Here is a 24154-nt window from a genome sequence, read left to right as displayed (position 1 = left end):
TGCAGTTCTATCGGCTTCAGATTTGGATTACCAATGGACGCGGCCCTCAAATAGCTCTGATACCATGTAGGAATTTACAGGGTAAGTTCCTCAGAAAGAACACCAAAAGGACACCGCTCACAACCAGATCACAGATCAATACACCAGTATTTTTGACGTGGTTAAAACCCTCAAAGAGGGAAACAGTCCACGGCCTGCGCCAACGTGGCTACTACAGGCAATTTATTAATCAAAGAATGAAAATTTACATAAGCTTCTCTCATGCACGGATTACCCGAACAATGACCCTCCATGCGCTTTAAATAGAACTCATGGACCAATCGGGTGTCAAGCCACGGATCAAGTGTCGGTAATACCGAGGAGAGAGTGAACCGTCGGATCACTACATATCGTGACCGTCGGATTGTAAGTTACAAAATGTACAACGGTAAAGAAACACACTTTACCTAACTCTATACCTAACTCTATACTAGACCAAGTTGAACTTAACTATTTCCTATGTGTCGGAATATCCTAACATGGGACCTAGACATCAACATATAGGCCGACCAGATGTCCTCCCAAGCATCTTGCCATTAGATGCTTCGTCTGTCCTTATAAACTAAATTAGATATATATCCACCACTCCAAGCATGCTTCAAACGTTCGACCTTTTTACGGAGAGATTTTGCAAAATCACAACCCCAATCAGCAATAAACCTTCAAATATATACATGTAAACACAAACCTTCGAGGTCCTCAATCATTTTGATGCTACTTATATCAAATTATCCAAATACAATTTGTCAGAAGCTTTCTTTTATCATTTCTTCAGCAACACCAAATACAACCTTAGAACTTCTCAATTCTTTTGTTTGCAACTTCATGAACATCTATCTGTACTGCTTTCATTCATTCTACAGTTTCATTCTTTCTTCAAGGTATTCAATATGACTGTCATAATATGCCATCCCTCTTAACTGGGAGATGTACCCTTTCTTCTAACCATGCTCCCTCTCAACTTACGCAGAATAACATCATCGAATATACTTCTTTCTTTCTCATGTCATCAAGGTTATCTTGATTATCATATTTTTTATAGCTTCCTTCATCATGCTCATCATTATTATCATCTTCAATTACGAACATCTTCAACGTATTGAAGATTATGTACTTGCAAAACTTTAATAGCAAGTACAACCAAACAAAAACACAAAATCAACTATATTAAACTCATGTCATTACAATGGAAGCATCAAAACATTTTAGACATCAAATGTCTAAACTTAGTTAGGTTCATAATCAACAAGGGTTACATTTTACATACTATAATTCAATCTCTTTCTAGGGTTTTGCCATAAACCCTAGACTCCATCTTCGAGACACAAAGCCTTTGATATTAGCAATAACGATCCAATGAAAGTATTATGCATCTAAGGTTTCAAAAATATACTTTTAGAATTACATGTTAGACTCTACTAGGGTTTGTTGCAAACCCTAGAATATCAATCTCTACTAGGGGTTTGTTGCAAACCCTAGATTTCACAAACTAAAACACGAGTATCAATAATTAAGTTAACATACTCACATATACATATCTAGGATGCACTAGCATTCAATATTTATACCTATTAGGTAAATCCAGGATACAAATATTAATACCTCAAATTTAGATATAGAACATTTTTGACCAGACTAGAGTTTCAGTCATGCGAAAGTATATACACCTAGGGTTTCATTCCTAGGATCTTACTATAACTATGGCAAGGGTTTTGTTCATAAACCCTAAATCACCAAACCTTAATGATCTAGGGTTTCATTTAGACATTAACAACAAACCCTAAAGGACTAGGGTTTTTATCTTAACATTATCAAATCCCTAAACTTCAAAAGAATAGGATTTCATCATATGTTATACACTTTATCAATAAACCCTTAAAGAGACTAGGGTTTCATAATCAACATTGACATACCCTTAGCATCAAGAGGCTAGGGTTTTATAGTGAAACCTAAAGGTTAGGGTTTCACAAGAATGATCAAAATAACGAGGGTAGATTCAATCTAATGATTAATCACCCTAACAAGAATCACTAAATTTCAAAATTCTAGACATAAAATGTCAGTAATGTAAAGCAAATTTCAAAAGAGAATGAACATACCTTTTCTATGAAGAGAACCTTGTTGAAAATTTGTAATCTAAGACATACCTTCAGTTGTTCTTTAACAAACCTTATAGAACTTCAATTCTTGGAGAGCAACAAAACTTCTTCCATGCTTTAAGTCTATCCTTCGAAGTCTCCTCCATAACCTTTGTCTCTTTTACAATTTTTTCTACCAAGGAAAATATAAAGAAAAGATTATTAGCATACAATACAAACAAATCTTGATGTGAGGAGGAAACTAAACATGAAGAGATGAAATGAAGAATAGAATACTTATCTTTTAGTAAAATGGTGGAGGGTTCCGCTTAATCGGGTCCTTATGTATTCTTCAATGGTTCTATTCTTCCTTTCTGCAACTCCATTCTATTCGGGGTTGTAGGGAACAATGAGCTACCTCTTAATACTTGCTCCTTTACAATATGCAATCAACGCTTTTGAAATGTATTCCCTTCCATTGTCCAATCTCAAAGGCTTTATCTTTCTTTCGGTAAGGTCTCCACTTCGGATCTAAATTATTTGAACTTTTCAAATACTTCGCCCTTTGTCTTGAGAAGATAAAGCCATGTATTTTTAGAGTGATCATTAATGAAGGTCACATAATAAAGATGGCCTCCAAGCGATTTGTTAGACATTGGCCCACACACATCGAGATGAATGAGGTCTAATATTTCCTTAGACCTTGTATCATTGCTTGTAAAAGGTTTCCTAGTATTTTTTCCCAGAGCACATCCCTGGCATACTCCATGATCTTCCTTGATGTCAGGGATGCCTTTTACTATTTGACTAAGAGAGGGTATTATATTGTAATGAATCTACCCATATCTTCTATGCCATAGTTTGATAGGGTTGATCTCCATGTGAGCTAGGGCTTGAGGATATGGTGTTATAACTCTTTATAGTCTTCCTTCACGAACTCCAATAACCTTTGCCTTTTCAATACTTGAATCCTTTTCCCAAACCAGAACTTTACCATCTACAAAGGCAACCGTATCTCCTTTATCTTCTAAACAAGAAATGGAAAGTAAATTCTTTTTTAGACCTGGGACATAGAGTATGTTGTTGAGGTGTAGCTTTGCTCCACTTTTCAGCTTTAGCGATGTAGATCCAAAGCCCTTGACTGCATAACTGTTGTTGCCGAATAGCTCCACTGCATGTGATGATGGTTCCCTTGATAGAGTATGAAGTTGACCACTTTCTCCTCTCATATGTTTTGATGCTCCACTATCAATGATCCATGAATTTTCATCATCAAGAGTACTTGTAAGTGCAACCAAGAATCCTTCACTCTTGACTTTCCTAGATAGATTGTAGATGATCCTAACAATCCAACTTCCTACAATTCTTATGATATTAAATCCCATCTTCAAGTAACTTGCCACAAAGGGAGTAACCTTTTCTTCCAAGCCAACAAAGTGATCTTCAACTTTCTTCGACCTTAGCTCTGATACCATGTTGTGAAATCAATGCTTATAGGAATTAGGGTTTGATTACTCTTTCTTGATAATTACTTGTGAATTATGTTGGCTTCTTTTACCTCTTTATTAGTTTATCTTTCATCAAGTAATTACCAAATTATATGTATATGAAGACCACAAGAACACGGACACAAGATGTAGGCGCTCAGCGAGGGCAAAACACCTATAAGGGGAAAACCCAGTCAAACTCTTCCTTCAATAGATTCAAATCAAGATGAGAATCTTCAAGACTTCTTAGACCTAGATGAATATCTCCTCCAACCACCAAGTCAACCCTTCACTTCAATAGTTGATCCCTGTCAAAGTCTCCAAGTAATAGCTCCCCAACAATAACTTCAATCCAAAGTTTTGACTCTCTAGCAATAGAACTTTGACCCCCAATAACAAAATTTCAGTCCTACAATAGACACAGAATTTCAGCGCCAACAACTGCCTAGAAACTTCGCACGTGTGAGAGAGATAGTCCAAAAACTCGAATTAGGTTTTCCCAACAAATTTCGTCCTCCTTCATCTACTTCGCTCTCTTTTTTGCCTCTCTTCCTTGAAGATCGAACTTGTTTAGTGAATGTGACAAATGGATTGAATTGTCTCTCTATATATAGCCTTTCTGCTAGGTTGAATTGCCCTAATGTAGGCCGACTTCATGGGGACAGGGTCAACTTTTTGTGGAGGTGACAAATAACCTTTTTCACTCAAAATAATTCTTTTTACGCGATACAAAAGCCCAAGAAGGGTCTAATAAAAATGACAATGACTCTAATGACTCAAGACAAAAACTAGAAGCCTTCAATGGAGGCTTTGACTTAGAAAACATAGACCCAAGCATGAAACCCATGCTTTAATAAGTCATTTTCTTTAATAATAAGTTTTCTTTTGACATGTACAATCATGAAGACCGATACTAATTACATTCTTCAACATGGCCAGCTCAGAAAAACCTCACGGCTCACACGTGCAACCTCCTTGTTGCAGAAAAATAGTTGTCTGTCTCACACATATGGGTCCTTTAATTTATTCAGCTACAAAAGTTTTTTCTTGTTGTCTTTTTCCTTCTTCTTTAGCTCTTGTGAATCTCTCACAAAAAATATGCAATATTGCTCTTGCAAATTATTTAGAAAATCTCTTTCTAATAATATTTACTTGAGTCGTGTCTTCATCTTTTCCCTTGGGCCGTTTTTATAATTCTCCATGGGACAAATCTGTAATCTCCAAAGTGATTGATAGATAGGATTAAATGCTAGCTTTCTTTGATCAACAATGGAGATTAGATCTAAGTCACTTAAATAATTAATTATTTATCCGTAGAAAAACTTTAGCCCAAAGTCTACATTAATCAAATAATCAATCAATGTTCTTTTCCTAAATAAAACTTAGGAAGAATATTCTATTAGTTTCTCCTCTCAAATGTGTTGAGAAATCTAGGGAAAACTGTTTAAGGTTTTACAATTGATTTTTCATTAGCTTTGACAAGTTCTTGTAATATTTTATTAGTTCTTCTTCTAGATTATTATGTTCTTTCATCATCAAGAAAAATGCCAAACATAGAAGATGACAAAAGCAATGAGAGGAACACCAAAGATAGGCTCAATCCAGGGCAAAACCCCTCAATAGGGGAAACCCAAAGAACTACTACTTAGCATAGACCCTAGATCAACACACCAAGGCCAGACCAACTATCCAACCAAGAGCTCTGCTCTTCAACAATGTTTTCTACTCTCTTCTACAAAGTTCGGATTTGTAGAGACTCTAGTCCCCATAGAAACCTCTGATGTGTGGACTGAACTTGACAAATTTAGCCTTCCTTCTTTCTTCACTGTTTTTCTAGTCCTCTTCTAGGACACTCACACTTATTTCTTGATCGCAGAACCCTACAAAAAGAGGTGTGTGTTGAGTGAGTCTTTGAGGAGGTCGAAGTCCTTTTATACCTTTTGTTGGGGCTAGATTAGGCCTCTCTAAGCTGACTTGATGAGGACTAGTCGACCTGGTCTTAGTGACATTCTAGATAATTATTTTACATACAAAATATTTTCTCTTCTTGATACATGAATCCTCAAAGGGTTTTTACATTATGACTTTGACTCCCCTAGAGCACACAATGGGTGCTTGACCTATTGACCATTGACCTAAGAAGTGATGCTATGACCATTAACCCTTAATGGATGTTTGATAAAATGTACATATGTGATGGTGAAGCAATTGAGGATTTGTCATGACCCATAACTATGATATATATTAACCCTTAATGGATGTTTGAGAAAATGTACATATGTGACGGTGAAGCAAGTGATGATTTGTCATAACTATGATATATATATATATATATGAGAACCTGATATAGTTTGATTTCGTGATATGATATATGATAGTCTTGATGCATGATATACAAGATAGATGATGATTGTAGAGGCTTCCCATTCAGAGGGAGAAGCCCTTGATGAGATGCCAACATCTATTATTATTTGCATAATAATTGTAAAATGGAGGCTATCTCAGAGGTTTTGAGGTGGATAAATAGGAGACCCATGATTGCCGATTAAAACAAGTCTTCTAGACTTGTATTAATGATCATCTGACGTTGTCTTTGCTAATTAATTTTATGCGCTAACAGTTCATTGCTGACAGGATTGGTTTACCCCAAGCAGTTTCATGAACCTCTTCTCATGTAGAAGTGTTTTGTCAGAAACATGGCATACTAGATTGTATTGATGGATTATTGTTGCTAGATCTAATTGATCCTTGCATTGATGCACCCCAAGCCAAATAGAGTCTGAACATATATAGCTGTGACAGAGATATCTTCATGGATTAAGAGAATGTTGCTAGCTTAGGATTGTGGTTTCTGCCTCCTTGCGTGAGAGAGAGAAAGGATGAATATGGTATTCTTTTCCTTATGATATGTATTTGCTCTAACATAATATTTGATTTAATGTTCTATATGAACAAGAAAAACAAAAGACTGCTACTTAAAGTACTATATAAGGCAGTATGGCAGAACCCTTCAGTGAGCTATTTAAACTGGTACCAGATATGAGCACTTTGATCTTCATAAAGCAACGTGGATTGATGGATGTGACCCTCTTGGGTAAGGGTCCAGGCTGATCGAGAACACTGAGCTATGCTCCTCCCCCATGTTTGAGCTCACAAGGAGAGGAATTGAGCCTGGGAGATTTTAGGGTTGAGGTATCTCCGAACAATAGGATGGTTGTGATCTTAACCCTTTGTGGTAAATAGCATCTCACCTATTGTCACCTTAGGGTGTGCATGATCCTTGTCATTTATGACAAGTTGGGTATCTCCCCCTTTCATGATTAGACAGAATATACCCTAGTATGCATCCTACCCATAAGCGGGGCTTGTTGAGATTACCTCCCCATTTGGCCAATGGGTTGAGATGACTTGAGATGGTGTGATCCTTGCATGTCAAGTGGTATCTTGCTCAAGTATTGAGGATGCAGGTGTTCTACCACCTGACTCTTGAGGTCAACGTGGGAAGATTAGTAGACATTGGGATGGTTGTGGTCTCTACCCTATATGTCAATTTTGGTCTCACTTGTTGACTAGACAACAAAGTGGATTTGATCCTTGCTGGTAGATGGATCTCGTTCATTGTCACTGGACGATAGGATGGATGTTATCATTGCCTTCTATGGCAAGTTTGGTCTCACCTATTGATCTAACAATAGGATGAATGTGATCCTGGCCTGGTATATGGATCTCATTTGTTGTCATTGGATAGAGGATGGTAGCTTTAGCTCCTCTATGATGTCAGATTCTTCATCTTTAGATTTAAGATTGTTCAACAACTAAAGATGGGAAAAAATGAGCCAAGACGAGATATGACTTGATGACTATGATGATTCTTTTTCAGATGACCAAATTGATTATTGGATATAGGGTGGAAGCAGGATGCTCCCCAATGATAATGATTGGGTTAATAGGTTGGTCGTTGGAGCTCCCCCCATGATGATGATTGGGTTAATAGGTTGGTAGTTGGAGCTACCCCCTATGATGATTCTTCTTCTTCTTCTTTAGATCGAGATTGTTCAACTGATGATTAAAGGACGAGATGTGATGAGATGGATATCTTATTGAGATAGTTGTGGGATATGTCATCGAGACTAGTAGGATTTGAGGATTGATCTCCTCTAGCTTTGATTATGCATAATTAGGGTTTGAAGGGTTGATCTCCCTTAACATTGGTTATGGATTCCTCTTCTTTAATGTGACAATATGATATGGGTCTTATCAATGATACAACCATTCATCTTTCTTATGAGTGAGATATGTTCTCTCGAAATACATCATGATGTAACAATGATATATGGGGCTTATGATACAGATGGAAATTCCTCCCTAGGTGAGGTGGAGTGTTGAAATTGGCAGCCAGAGAGAAATTCCTAGAAGAAGCCCTAATTCAATTGGTTAAAAGAAATTATTATTTTGTTTGGGCAAGTGATCAAAATTATGTGAAAATATATTTTTGAATTTGAAAATTTCTATCCTAGATTCAAGTCGGTCTTTCTAAGATCAGGGTGACTCCTCCAATAGAGGTTCTCTTGCACCCATTCGATTGCCTATAAAATAAACCTCCTTATGTTTCATTGGAGACACACACTCCTGCACTTTTGATCTGAGATTTTGCGGTGGATAAGGAGCTTTGTTAAGGCATTTTAGTGGTGGTCTATCTTGTTGCTACAGGGATGCAATCTCGCACATCTAAGGATTATCGCATACAGTCTCTCGCATTACCACAAGACTCTTTGCATCTTGGCGTCTTTGCATATTGGCATTCTCTGCGATCTTGTTTCATAGTGTTATATTGGTCTCGATATCTCTATAATACAAGTATGTATGGTTTCGATATAATTGGCATTGATACAAAGCATGTGTGTTCTCTCTGCGATGTAAACTTTGTGATATATGGCAATATGAAGGCTCTGCGATGTATGCCTCGGCTCACAGTTGTATATGAATGATCTTACACAACAATATATGTATGGTATGTTTCGTATGTATGGCCATGATCTCGCTCCAAATAAGTATGATCTCACCCACAGTTGGTATGGCCCAGATTGCCCACTGTTGGTATGGCCCAGTTCGCCCTTGGTTGGTATGGCATAGTTCGCCCATGGTTGGTATGGCACGAGAGCCCATGGTGGTGGTATGGCCCGCATGGCCTAGTGGCACGGGGAGCAGTGCCTAGTGTTTAGTAGTGCCTAGTGATTAGTAGTGCTTAGTGTTCAGCAATGCCCGATGGTCAGTAGTGCCCGGTGGTCAGTAGTGCCTGATGGTTAGCGGTGCTCGGTGGTTAGCAGTGCTGGGTAGTCAGCAGTGCCTAGTGGTCAGCAATGCCTAGTGGTCAACAGTGCCTGATGGTCAGTAGTGCCTAGTGGTCAACAGTGGTTAGTGCTCAGCAGTGCCTAGTGGTCAGCAGTGCCCGATGGTTAGTAGTGCCTAGTGGTCAGCAGTGCCCGATGGTTAGTAGTGCTCGATGGTTAGCAAGGCCTGATGGTTAGCAGTGCCCAGTGGTCAACAATGTCTGATGGTTAGCAGGGCCCAGTGGTCAACAATGCCCAATGGTCAACATTGCCCGATGGTTAGCAGTGCCCAGTGGTCAACATTGCCCGATGGTTAGCAGTGCCCAGTGGTCAACATTGCCCGATGGTTAGCAGTGCCTGATGGTTAGCTAGGCCCAATGACAACGGTTGGCATGGCCCAGTGACAATGGTTCGTATGATACAGTGTGGCCGATGATGTGATGATGTATCTTACTATGGATGTACTTTGTATCTCAGCTGAAAAATTGGTGAATATCTAATAAAAGAAGAATAATTGAATTCTAGGTTTTCCCCTTTGTGGGGTTTTGCCCTAGTCTCCGACCAAATCCTGGTGTCTCTAGTTCTGCATGCTCTTATTCTGATGTTCCTTTTATTGTTCCACTGCATTGTAGATGATATTGTTATTTCTACATAATTGCTAATGATGTGATGGTGTTATGGGGTGAATGCATAGAAGTATAAAATTGCAATTATCAACAACAAAGAACAATATAACCCTAAGAAAAATTAACAACTTCTTGTGTCCATTGTCTTTTATGATCTTCATGGTTTATGGTCTTCGTAATTGCTTGATGAAAAGAATCTAATTAAGAATGATAAGAAGCTAACAAATGTTCACAGGCAATTATTAAGGATAGGCGAATTGTTTTAATAGCTTCCCTACTTGATTCTCCAACATGGTTTCAGAGCTAAGGTGAAGGGAAGGCAGCTTGAAGATCATTCTTGTTGGGATACAAGAAGGTTGTTTGTCAAAGGGAATCATTTGCTAAGGACACAAGGAAGAGGATCTATTGACTTAGAAGGAAGAATACTATAAGCTCTCATTGAAGGCTCTCCGGTGCACTCCATCATCTTGAAGCAGGACATCTATCTTTCTCTCTTGAAGATTCTTTGCTATTGAAGGACATATTTTAAGTCTCTTGAAGGTTCTTGAAAGCATCAAGATTGTTAAGCATCATCAAGAAGGACACTTGTTTGACAAGTAAGTACCATATTGTCTTCCATGTCTCAATCTACAAATCAAATGGATTCATTTGGCAAGGAAAGCAACGAGCTTGTTGGATCAAAAAAATTCCTTGCATGGAAAAAGAGGATTGATTTGGTCGCCTAGATTGTACAACTTATGCAACAACGCTCAGGGCAGGGGTTGTCACTATGATCCCTGCCCTCTCCATTTAAGCTATCTCTTAGATGCAGGCTAAGGGGGGTAGTCCCTCTAGATGGAATGATGAGAAACCCGTTGGAAGCCAACAAGTTCAGGGGATACAATTGAATGTCCTAGCAACTTGACTTAAAATTATGTGACGAGTAAGATTAATAAGCACAATCAAATTAGATTCTTAAGGAACAAATGATAGACCAGTGCCTTGAAATTAGAAAGTACTTTCATGATAGAGATTAATGTATCAAGTTACCAAATGGACAGTTGCCGCAAGATGTAAAATCTATCCTAGATGAAGTGCAGGATCTAATCTAATGTGAGATGCAAAACCTTGGTTATTTCTAATTAAATGCCTAGTCTAGGTGAATCCTTCCTCTCAGTTATTTTGAAGCTAGTCTCAAACGCAAGTTGTGGAGAGAAGTCCAGGGAAGGAGGCTAAGGCCTCATTAATGATACCTCTCTTGGAGTTCTAATGACCTAGATGCCTTTGTTCCTACAAGGGATTGCCCACAAGAGAACTGTAAGATCACCTATGTTAAGTACGAATGAGGGTCTAGACTTCTCAAATTGGGTGAAGAAGGTGGTCTTAATTGTCTTACAACCAAGCTTATGCTTGGAGGTAAATTTTAAATATGCACTTCTAACCTCGAATGAAAATGCAAATGATGTTAGAATGCTTCAATGAGATTACAAATATATAATATACTCCAATACGACAATATTAGACCACTTGCAACTAAGATATTTCAAAATTACTTATCAATTTGAAATCACAATATGATAATAGCAATAAATGAAGCACTTTAGAGAACGCTTAGAGATTATCCCAATGAAACAAGATTAGCAATATTAATTACTCGATGATCCAAGGTGCGTATTAGAGCTCATCAATGTGTTAATTATAGTTCTTGTTATGGTTCTCTTATGCTTATTTTATGAGACAATTAGAAGCAATAGAGACTTGCAATGTTTCTTTAAGCACAATAGCAACAAGCACCAATAGAGTAATGAGATTGCTAACAATGGTATACAATTTCGATAATGAGACTAGCAAACACAATTAACTAATGATGTAGTGCTAAAATGACATTCATATAATGATGCAAGGGTGCAAGGAAGCAAAAGCTAGTATGCTTATCCTCAAAGCCAAAGAGATACTAATGCAATCATTTAACTAATGATTATATCATTCAATGACCATTAAGGAGATGTACTAGATTTTAATGAACACGTATGCCAATCAGATTAGTCCACTGTCAATATGAAAACAGTCCCAAAAGTCACTTGTGATATGGTCAAAACAATAATGATTAAGCCCTTAGTTAATGTATGATGACTTTTTAAGTTTATTAGGTTGATTTAGGACTTGATTTAGGCTTAGATCTTAGTGATCTTTATGCCACTGTTATGTTACTTCAGATATGGAAATGCTTATGACAGTAAAGAAGAGAGTGAGTGCAAGAAGAGATAGAACCCTTGAGGCCTTGAAGCCTTCTTCCAGGAATGAGTATGCCAAGTTGAGACACCAAAGGGGCTTGTCACCCTTCCAAACACCTACAAACGCAAATGATTAACCTTCAAACCCAAATATAATGATATATTAGACCTTCAAGCGTATGCGGCTAGGCCTAGAAGGCCTCTAGAAGCTTGCGGCCTAGTGAGATAATGGCCATGGGCCTTGCTACTAGGGCTAGAAGATCTTGGATGATATAGCAGTAAGATAAATAACCATTATAATACCTTTTCCAAATGAATACAAGCCTACAAAACCAAAGGTTAGCCAAAAAATAAAACCAAATACTAAGCCTTTAGAGATCAGAGATTTACAATGACAAATAGTCATTGAGAAACTAATTCAAACACTTCCCAAAATTGTGATTAGGCCTGCAAACATTAGTTAGATCAAAGGTCAAGCAAATATGATCAAGAAAAAATTTCCCAAACCCTTGCATTAGGGCTTAAGGCCTTCTCCAAGGTCTACGTCAAGGTTCCAAGAGCCCAAAGAGGGATGCAACTAGATCTTTTAGGGTTCTTAGGCCTGCGACCTTTGCTCTTAGCCTCCAATCTTCTTGCAGTCTTCCTATACAAGCAAAAAATGTTAGATTCAAGCTCAAAAATGATTATAACCACAAGGAATCCACCTGCAAAAAACACTTTAGATGTCAAATCTTATGAGAAACTCGGTCTATGCAGTGAATTAGGCCCTTTGGCGCTAGTGGCTCCCACAAGGAGACTAGGCGTTGAGATTTTAGGATACGGGTCTTATAGATTAGGGCTTCTAGACCCTAGATCCACCCTCAAAAGGAGAACACTCTCCCTCCTTAGGCTGGACGATTCCTCCAAAAGAAACAAGGTGCCCATACCCTAGCTGTCTAAGCTAGTTGAGGGATTAAACCCTCTAACTTCTAATTTGTCTTTGAAAATTTTGATCTTTGGCACCTGCAAGTTAGATAAATAGAACCATCCACAAGATCTAGAAGAAATTTGAAAATAAAACCCCAAAAATTTATTCACAAAATGAAAAATAAAATACAAGGGTTAGTAGGGTTATATTCACAAATTTTTTACACTATCTACAATAAAATTTAAGCTCTAATTAGCAAATAAATCTTTTATAGCCCAAGTAGATTTTTGAGAATGAGATAGATAAATATTTTTTTAATTAATATATTGACCAAAACCCTGCACCATAAATCGTTAGATCAATCTGAGAAGCCACACAAGTTTAAGATCTCCTCAAAGTGTATGTATTTGGGGGTTTCCCAAGGGTTGAATCACTTGAATATCTCTACACACTTTGAAAGATAAATTGTTAGTTTCAAAAGGGGTTTAGATACACATTTAAAACCCTCAAGATCTAGAGATACCTGCTAGATCGAGTGAGCATAAAATGTTTCTCTAGAACCCAACACCTAAAGCAAGATACTTGTGCTAATAGATGATCCAACTACTGACTATTGAAACAACAATATTCAATATTACACAATTAGAGCATTAAGAGTATCCAACACATACCATAAATCATTGAGAGAGAGACACCTTGAATTGAAACCCCAAAGACTTATGCTTTATTATCAAAAGAAATCCAACAGAGCTTAGCTCAGTACATCATCAGTTGAAGTTGAAGTTAGGAGCTAGAAAGCTTCCTTATATAGAAAATGAGATGGATAAACCCCTCCAAGTGGAAAATAACTGCTAGTAGCTCAATCCATGGCTTGAATCTTCATAATTTTTTTTTGAATCCTTGATTAGTTGGCTTGAATCTCCAAAAGAATTCGATTTTCCTTGTTTACTGGGTTGGAAGGATCAAACTTTGACTTGTGGACCACTGGAGGATCTTCAAAAAACAAAATTGTCGTTCCCTGTGCAAAATAGGTAACTGCTTGGTCCAAAAAATTTGAATTGTTGGGAAAATAGTCTTCCTCGGTCCAACAAATTTTTTGACTGGGCCATCTTGCCTTGGAAATGAGGCTTTTTATTTTTGACTTGAATTTTTCCCTTTTGAAAAATAGCCTCAATAATTTCTTGATAATTTTTCCACTTGGAGAGTAATTGATTTTTCCTCTCATTTTATTTTTTGTCAATTTTTGGCTAATTTTATTTTTATTTTGCCAGAAAATTAATAATAGACTCAAGTGGGGAGTACAAATATTTTTCCACCCTCTAAGTGGGTCTAAAAACTATTTTCGTAGTGGTGTTCTAATTATGAGAACCACTCACCAAAAATATTTCTAGACACACTTTTACATCAAGGTATTACAATAATCAACCCTTAGAAGGGGAATTTCACACATAGACACAACCTCTTTAGACACAACGAAATTCTGCGACACGAGACACATGATATAGTATGATAAAATACATAGACTCGATAACACTAGGACTTACCTTGCCTCATTAATGAGTTCCACCCTAGCTTTGGGGTATATATGGGAGAAAAACTTTGCTAATTATTCGTGTCTAAAAACACAAATAATTAGGGAGGTTAAAAAACTGCCTAGAGTGAAACCCTTTGACAAGAATCACATGCTTACCTAGGTGTTGTTACATGGCTTAATAATCATACTAGAATCATTTTACAATAAAAATAATAGAATTTGGAATTACAATGATGATAATGACTTAAAAATTTTGATCCACTGCTTTATACTCTACTTCTTGGAACTGTTGACATGTACGTGGTCAACAATGCTCATAGAAAATGAAGTCATGGACAATGTTCTTGGTGAAGTTATTGAACTAGAAAAAGAGAAGACTCAAGAATTAGCAAGATACAAGAAGGGAGAAGTGAGGGCACAAAGGATTCTTATTGAATCTATAAAGGATCATCTCATTCCCTTTGTTGCTGATTTGAGTACATCTAAAGCTATCTATGATAAGTTGGTGAAATTGTACTCTATAAGTACCTCAAGTCAAAAAATATCCTTGAGGAATCAACTATATAAAACAAGGATGTCAAAGAATGAAGATATGGCCACATATCTTATGAAGATCTCATAATTGAGGGACTAGTTGCAAGGGATTGGGGAAGTCATCTCTGATTCAAAGATGACTACTTGTGTACTAAATGCTTTTCCATCTGAATGGAGTAGTTTTGTGACTAGTGTCTACTCAAGAAAAGATACTACCCCTTTGATGAACTATGGGCCAATTTGTCTTGGAAGAAACAAGATTGAAGGCAAAAGATGACACCAAACCGAATGAAAGGTCTAAAGCTTTTGCTGTAAAATCCAAGAAGAAGAAAAGAAAGTTTGGAAAGTCCAAAGGAAAAGATATGTCCAAGATACAATGCTTTGGGTGCAATGAATTTGGACATTTTAAGGGGGATTGTCCAAACAAGAAAAACTACAAAATAAAGGAAAGGGGTGGAGCTCACATGGCTGAAGAATATGAAGAGTATGTTGAAAATCAGATGTTCTATTCTGTAACAATCACTTATTACAAGACTTATTTATGTTGCAATATTAGTCAAGCAATTGTAGATATAACATAAATCAAATGCACAATAGAAGACAACGAAGAACAGAATGAGACATAGAGAATTTAGTCCAAATGACCAAGGAAAAACCCATAAGGGGAAAACTCAATCACATTCTTCTTTTATTAGATATCGATCGTTCAGTAGAGATACAAGGTATAATGAGAGATCAAGAAAATGAGTAAGTTCGCCCAAATATGAAAAAGTTGTAGCATGAAGATCAATGGTAGTAGCAGTTGATGCAAACACTGAATCAACCTTCAAGTTTTGCTCTTACTCTCCAAGTCTCTCTCTCTCTCACACACACACAATCTTCTTCAAATCTCTCCAACTCTCTCTCTCAAGTTCGAATCTTTCATTCACAATGCACAAGTAGTGAGGAGTTGAGATGATATGAGATACATATATATGAGGAGCAACAAATTTTGGTCATAAAGGAAAAATAATACACATGCCTTGAGGAAGAGTAACATATGCCATTTAGGGAATGTAACTCATGCCATTATGAAGATGTAACACATGCCTTGTAACTTATGTCATTAAGAGGAAGACAACACATGCCTAGATGGAGGAATCTCACATGCCTTAGTAACTTATGCCATAAAGGAGAGAGGTACGCATGCCTTAGTAACTTATGCCATAAAGGGGAGAGTGTAACATATGCATTAAAGAGTGCATAAGAGGAATCTTTTATGATGTCTCTTTACTGAGTGTAAGAGAGTGTAAGAGGAGTGCAATGAATCCATTAAGGGAGAGAGAGAGTAACATATGCATTAATTGAGTGGAGTTACACATGACATGATTGAGTCCCATGATCGAGCGGCTTGAATTTCTTTTTAATAATAATATAATAATATCATAAAGAGGATAATAGTAATAATAATAATATTGATGATTAAGTTGAGATTACCAATTGATGCAAGGTGATTTACTATTTTTGGAAATTCGTACTTGAGATGCTAGACACAACTTTTTAATTTCAGAAAGTCACTCCAGAACTGTCAGAAATGAAATTTTAGATAAGGAAATTCATCCCTGAGTTGCCAATTTTCAATACTATGAAGTTTAAGACAAGCTAAAAAGCTTGTGGCTATATGTTCCTAGTTGAAAGGATGTAGGGAATCTCCTCTATGCTTGAGAGGGAGTAAGAATCCTTAAATGTTTGACAAGGAGCAAGGATCTATTCCCTGATCAAGAGGGAATGGGGATCTCCTCTTTGGTTGAGAGGCAGTGATGATGGACATCATATTTTCCATGTGTCATGCACTAGACCAAGACTAACAACTATAAGTCTAGTGAAGGCACTAGGAAGGATAATGGAGGATTGGAAAGGCATATGGGAATTATATTCCTTGAGAATGGAGAATCCAAGATAGGAAGTAGTCCTGTGGACCGACACTCTTTGAAGATGGGTAGGGTATCCAAGATAAGAGTGGTCCAAGAGGACCGATATTTTGTGAGGATTAGGAATCCAAGAATAGAATAGTCCTAAAAAGACATACCTACTGAACATTCAGAGGGGGTATTTGCCTTAAGAGGTAGTGTGGTGTCTCACATAAATCCACCTAGCATTTTGCTCTAATCTAGTGGAGAGATAAAGTTTGTTAGTCAAGGCCTTGCTATGTTGACAATGCTAGTTATGATGTACATGCTTGAGAATGGCTTATCAATCCGACTCTTCTTATGAGAATATTTCAGTTTGAGAGAATCCTTGTAGTGGTTATGTAATTATGAATACCTCCCTAGTTATGAGGGAGTATTGGAGAATGTAACTAGTTTCTGTCTTCATTATTACTTTTGTACTTATGACATTGTATATTTTTGTAAAAAGAAGAAAATAAATTATTATTTTAAGCATGAGTTTCATGCTCAAGTTGATTTGTCTTCTAGGTCAAGCATGTTCTTCATGCTTCTAGGGTTTGTCAAGTCAAAAATATGTTAGTGATAAGTCTTGGAGTCAAGTCCCATTTGGACATTGATAAGAAAGTGGCAGCCCTATTTGGGGTTATTCGACCTCCTCTGATGTGTATATATAAGAACAATTTGATCTCATTTGGGAGGCATCCAAGAAAATTCGATCTCTTGTGCAACAAGGAGCTAGAATCAATGAAAAGGTCAAGAGAAGAAGTCAAAGCAAAAGAAGAAGAAAATCAAAGTCAAAAGAGAGAGAATCTACCCTAGAAAACCTCTCACGTGCGAAATTTCAGAGTTGCAGGGAGGCCGAAAATTGCAGGTCTGTTGTAGGAGGCCAAAATTCTGTTGGTTTGACCATTGTTGACTTGTGGAGACTTTGACTTGTTGGAAAAGCTTGGAAGGAGGGTTGACTTGGGGCTTGTGAGTGGACTTGGTCTTGGCATTTGGGTCTTGGATTTCTCATTTGATTTGATTCTATAAGAAGAGAAGAGATTCTTTTTGGGTTTCTCTTTCGAGGGGTTTTGCCCTGGCTTGGAGCCTACTTCTTGTGTCCATTTTCTTTTATGATCTTCATGGTTTATGGTCTTGATAATTGTTTGATGAAAATAATCTAATAAAGAATAATAAGAAGCTAACAAAGTTCACAAGCAATTATGTCACAACAACAATGCCAAGGTGTTGATTGATCTGGGAACAAGGCTAAAGTTTTGACTGGCCCAACAGCGATGCGAAAATATTTAACATAGATTCGTATAAAGTTATGGGTTCAATGACGAGAAAAAAAAGTAAACAAAAACAAATGTGTGCAAGGAGAAGGGAAATAACAAGAAAAATATTCATGAGAACATAGATAATGGCATTTGCTGTTTTGCATCACAACAAACCATGCACATGTGATCCAAAAGGATTGAGGGCTGAAGCTTCTTACCACATCGATAAGATAAGATAATTTTTTAATGTCCAACAAATGACCACAAAAGTAGGTCAGTGGGACTAAAGGATACATCTAGTGTTAATACAACGTGGGAGTGCAAAAATAGCTCCTATATAATGAGAGAGAAAATACAAGAAACTGAAAGTATAGCCTAGGTTAAGCACTAAGTTTATCTAAGACTGAAAATGAAGTGTACATAATAGTAGCATATATGGGGTGATATAAAGTGAAAATGTCCAAGGTAGGAGTTGGACAACTCGATCCTAGTCAAGAAGGAGAGAGAAATATCTGATGGCAAAGGGGGTGACTGACGTTGCACAAGATTGTTGTTGGAGTCCTCCAGTACAATGGGGGGATTGGATTGTATGACTCTGTGGGGGCTGTAAGAGTGAGGAAGCTAAGTTCTCCTACCATCTGAGGTTGAAGGGAAGAAACTCTAAATAGATCTTGTCTGCTCCGCTGGGGTTGGGAGGCTTATTTGACATCATATTAGTCTTGTAGCAGCTATAGAGGAGGTTACATGAGATATCATATTCGTCATCTACTGCATCAACATCATCTTCAGTGATCTGGCACCAGTCCTTGCCCGCACACTGCTTAGTGATATGCATGGTTAGGAAGGGGCTACCAATGCCCCCTTTTTAACCTCTTGCAGAGTTTTTGATCGCTGACAATTGCATCATGCATGGCATTCACATTTGGCCCATATCACATGTAAATGTATACTCCATTGCAAAACAGGGACCTGATTTTGAGTATACTATCACCAATTGACTAAATCCCCAAGTTTTCTTCAAGGTTCTTCATGCTCAATTATTTAAATTGAGGGGTTAATGTCATTTCCTAGGCTAATGCCACCAAAAAATCACTATGTGGATGCTATCAAATGTTCACTAGAGCAAGAGGAGGAGCGGGCACCCTTTCTGGACACTGCATAATGCACATTATGGAATATATTTTAGTCATACTAAGTTCAAAGTTAGTCATGGATTAAGTCAGTGGTTTGGCTTTAGGTCTAGTGTTTTAGTGGCTTAGTTTAGTCTTTTTGTTATACAACTAATTTTTTCCTTACGAACAATATTTGCTGGTTTTAGCCATAACATGGTTTGCATTGGCTAGTGATGCTCATGATTCATTCTCACTTCTTAGCTTTGAAAATGATATACGTTTTTTAATTAATCTGTATTTCTTCATTATTGGGTTTGCTTTTTGTTCCATGCTTTTTGGAACATTCTTTGACAATGGTATTAAAGGTGGTGAATTATTTATGTTTCATTCATTTGATATACCTTCTGCTATTTAGACATCTAAGATTCTATGTTGTTAGGTATACAGATGAAAAATTGTTAGATGCTATGCCTAAAGAACATTTACGGATTTCAGGTTTCTAATTACCTGTCATGTGGTTAAATATGATAATAATGTGGTGGGGTATAGCCCACGGGGCTTTGGATTGACGGTGAATGGTTGCACTATTAAGGCACTCCTTGCGATAGGTCACCGGTTCAAATACCCTGTGGGTCCTACCTACAAAATAAATGTGGTGAGGGAATTTTTATTCCATGCAAATTCCTGGTTCATTTTGTAATCTTTTTGACTTTCCGTTGATGCAGGATTTGAGTTAATCACCATATGGGCAGATAAGGTGGTTGAAAGTTCTGTTGAGATGGCTGAATTTGAAAACGCCTCTGTGCTTGAAGCCGATAAGTGGTTTCTTGTGCCCATAACTATCATGGATGTGTAAGTTTTCTTGATCACAATTTGTTATAAATCTGTCAGCATGTAGAAGAATAATAGATGTAATGAGTCTGCATGTTAGTGCCCTACATCATAAGAAAAATATTTTTATTAATATTCAATAAATGATAAAAAAAAAAAGTAGCTCAATGGGACTAAGTGGCAGAACATTAATAAAAATATTCAAGAATTCAATGGTCTACCACTCTGAAAGTGAAATAAATGAAATAGATAAAAGCTGAAGGCATGTGAAATAGATCACAGATTGAAGTGGAAAAATAAAAGGAGAGATAAAGCTCCACTTGATCAAGATGAAGAAGTAGAGAGTGAGGAGAAGGAAGCATCATCTGCCCTATCTAACAATGAGAAGGCACTGATATAGATTCTCCTCATCTTTAATTCGATTTTCCACAAGAGATACAATAGACGAATAAATTGCATTGTTCAAAATCAATCTTATTAGAACGGTTGATTGGACTGATTCACACACAAACAAATCTTGAATCGGTGGTGAACTGGGTAGAAATATTCCACACTAGGGAAATCAATACAACCATCTCTTTCCTAGAGGCTTCCTGCATCTTAATCCTGTGAATTTTCAGTCGTAGGGCTATTATGAAATCTACATAAAACATCGACAACATTGAATATCAGTTCACCTCTTAACAACTCCAGTCCACTAAGAAATAAAAGAGGAGATACCAATGCGTGCCAAGTTGCCAATAAGTTTCTTCCTCTAGGGCGATCTTATCATGCATAAACTAGATCTGATATTCACTTTATGAAAGCTGAGAATACAGCAGCAAATCTACTTGACCCTCTTCAATATTAATTTTAAACTACTGAACAATTTCAGGGATTGAAGGTTCAGAATTTCATTTGGCAGCCATATCTACAAGCCAAAACAAGCAACGCCAGACTGATCCAGTCTTTGCCTCAGTCTTTGTCTTGCCACTTTTGCTGCCAGCGTTTGAGAGCTTACCGGTGTTCGAGAGCTTTGAGTACATCGCAGAAGACAGAATGGCTTAAGGCCTTTTCCACCAGTTCACTTGTTTTGTCTGACTCATGTTAATTCTTAACAAGCAAGACATACAGGTGCTGGAAATTGCAAAATCATGAAGAAATAATAGATGGCTGAAAATGAAATCTGCAATAGAGAATTTTGGACAGATGAAAACTTCATATGTATGTACAGAGATGAAGTTCATGTACATATGTTAATTTGGGTATGTTCTATGATTTACAACAGAAGTCAACACTTTGACTTATCTAGATTTGAGTATAGATCATCTCATATAACGATGAGATCAGTTGAAGACATTCTGCTTCAACTGATTCTCCAAGGTGACTCCTTCACCTATCATCATGCTGCATCTGGTCCTCTAGTTGCACCACTGCATACTGCACCATGCTGTACTAATCATGATTATCATCATGCTGCCCATGTCCATGATCTTATCCATCATCATGCTGCTCAAACTAATGTGCATCATCATCATGCTGCTGCCTCTGCTCCATGTATCATTGTGCTGCCCATGCACATGATCTCATAGTGCTGCCCATCATGCTGCTGCCTTTGCCTTCTCGTTGCTTCATCATGCTGCAACAATTTGCTTTTGTTGATATCAGCCTTAGCTGCTTGCTATGGCTTGCAGCCTAGCAAAGCAGCTAGGCTATAGTTCCGAAATCCTCCATGCAGTCTCAAACTACACAATCATGCTGTCATCTACAGTAATCCATTTTCATTTCAGACCTCTTTATAAGAGATCATGACTTAGTGATATCTATAGATCCATCGGGATTTGTTCTCACCAGATCTTGACTGTAGTTATGTAGACAGAGTATCAAAGTAACATGCCTGCGGTTCTGATTCCCTACTGCCCACGAATATCTGCGTATTGTGCATGTATATAAATTGACTACGTGTATATATATTGACTGCGTGTATGTATATATGTTGCCTGAGTGTGAAAGCTGAGCGTGTAAATATCTTCTCTATTGCTGTGTATATATATGATGCCATCGTATATATATATCTCTGCGTTGTTTGCCTGCATATATAAATATATTGCAGCGTTGTATCATAGCCTGCGTACAGCTATGCGTATGGCCAGCGTTGATGTGTTCCACGTATTTCTTTCAACCACACTATCTGTTGATGCGTTCCACGTATCTTTTAAACCACGCTATTTGTTGGTGCGTTCCGCGTATCTCTGACTGTGTTGATGCCCACGCTATCTCTTAAACTACGCTTTCACCTTGAATGCTGCCTTCACCATTTGACTGCAGCCTTCATGTCCTGCGTATACATAGTCAGCGTATGACTGCCCAGCGTATATACCATGAGCGTTCCATACATCATTGCGTCCCATAATATATATGACTGTTCTATATGACTGCGATCCATATAGCATATCTCCATTGCCATAGCTGCGTTATTATTAACAGCATATATATGTATTTCCATGACTGCGTTATTTCCTAGTTGTGCTAGGGTTTCACCATGTATCATTTCCTGAACAGCGTATGGAGATGGACAACAAATCATCTTCCTATGTAGAATTAGGGCATCATTTGCTGCTAGGGCTGCTTCTAGATCAGCGTATTCTCAGTGATTCTCCTTCTCCAAAAACCCAAGATGTGGAGAGGAGATCACCTTGAGAGTGTTTCTAAATGACATCAAATCCTCTTATATTTATACTAAAACGTACAGGTTGAATAGACATGACGTTTGGGCTTCTTGAGCCTATGTAAGAGCTGGTCGGCTTGATAATAATTACATAATCGAAATAAATTCATATCTCCATAAATACTTATCAGAATCAGATGATCTTTGGATCGATCTTACACCTCTCGACAAGAGGGATCCAATAAAAATATTAGCTGCCATAAATAAGTTGACCCACATGGAGTTTGGCCCTAGTTGCCAATTTTAACAACGTACCATGCCTCATCCCAAGGCTAGCGCAATCTTTTGGTTCTCCAAAACCTTGGTGACTTCGGCGATAATTGTCAGGGTTTCAATTATTATTAGCTTTTAGGATTTTGGGCAAATTAGACATCTTGCACTGGTTTATAAGAGAGGTGAATCTCATTGTAGTAAATACATTGGTTATTCATAATATTAATAGATTGCTTATTCTTGCTCATGTGCAGAAGTTGGAGAAGATTGTAGTGTTGGTGGTGGCAGTACCAGTAGCAACACAAATGTAGAAACTATGAGGGTTGTAGTATAGATGCAGAGTTGGCAGTGGTAGTGTTAGCGTCAATAGTAGTACAGATGCAACATTTGCGCAGTAGTTGGTAGGCAGCAATGTCAGACATAATTAGCGCAGAGGGAGATGTTACAAAGAAGGGTGATGCTTCAACAGGTTGCATTACTAGAGCACATTCCTCGCTAAGAGAGAGTGTTGATTTCTGGTAGCATCAGATGTGCTCTAAGCCTCAAAATTTGCAGGGAGGCTTGGACACATGTATTCCACATATTAGTTTTATTGAAATAACAAATTGTTTTTAATGGAGGCCCAAGTTGAAACTTAGGAAATTAAAATAATTAAAGGGTATTAATCAAACTGTGGGTGAAACTTCTAGAATAAGACGAGGATCAAGCCAAAATGATCTAAGCCATTGATTAGGATCTAATCTGGGCCGTTGGTTCTCAACAGAAGGATTATAAGAGGAGACTTGATGGGCATTTGGAAGACACATTGGGTAGAGATGAGAAGATCGAATTTATGAAGCACAACAGTTGTCGAAAGAGGAATTCGAAGTGATTTTTTGTAGTGAGGGGCAGGGATAGTATCCGGAGGGAAGTTTTTCCAGGGCCGGAGAGTACAAGGTAGAGAGGGCATAACGACATCCAGAGAGGCTGACGTTGGGCCACGCAGAGCTACACTGTGGCAGCGCAAAGCCTAAGAGGGAGATCGAATTCATGCTGAGGGAATCGAGTTTCAGAAGCCGGGAGCCGGGGTGTGAGATCGGAACGCTGAGAGTTGAAGTTTCCAGCCAGCAGAGGATCAGAAGGAGGGGTAGCGCAGTCCCAATAGAGGTGACACAGAGACTGTGTGGGGTTGATGCAGTTCTATGCATAGGCTGATGCAGAAGGGACGTAGAGGCTCATTTTCAGTGAGATCAGAGCTAGTTCTTCCCGTGACAGGGTGAGATCATCTCAATATTTGTTTTTCCCAGTTTCTCTCTGTATCGGAGAGCCAATTGGGCATCCACCGAATTGTACTCAGAATTACTACTGCTTAAT

General features: G+C 37.8%; 1 protein-coding gene across 7 annotated transcripts in view; it reads left to right on the top strand.

Annotated features, from left to right (window-relative positions):
* LOC149162252 (uncharacterized) overlaps nt 1-24154 on the top strand; it is a 304337-nt gene that overhangs the window by 47978 nt on the left and 232205 nt on the right. For all 7 annotated transcript variants that reach the window (XM_089437182.1, XM_089437180.1, XM_089437179.1 and 4 more), the window contains exon 9: nt 19776-19902. In XM_089437182.1, the coding sequence (XP_089293308.1) occupies nt 19776-19902 (127 nt within the window). The remainder of the gene's footprint in view (nt 1-19775; nt 19903-24154) is intronic.

Source organism: Pinus tabuliformis, chromosome 5_2 (genome assembly GCF_031772625.1).
Source record: "Pinus tabuliformis cultivar Carrire ecotype Pingquan chromosome 5_2, CPIR1, whole genome shotgun sequence".
Taxonomy (NCBI): Eukaryota; Viridiplantae; Streptophyta; class Pinopsida; order Pinales; family Pinaceae; genus Pinus; species Pinus tabuliformis.
Note: the sequence above shows the minus strand (reverse complement) of the source record. Positions and strands in the feature narration are given on the sequence as shown.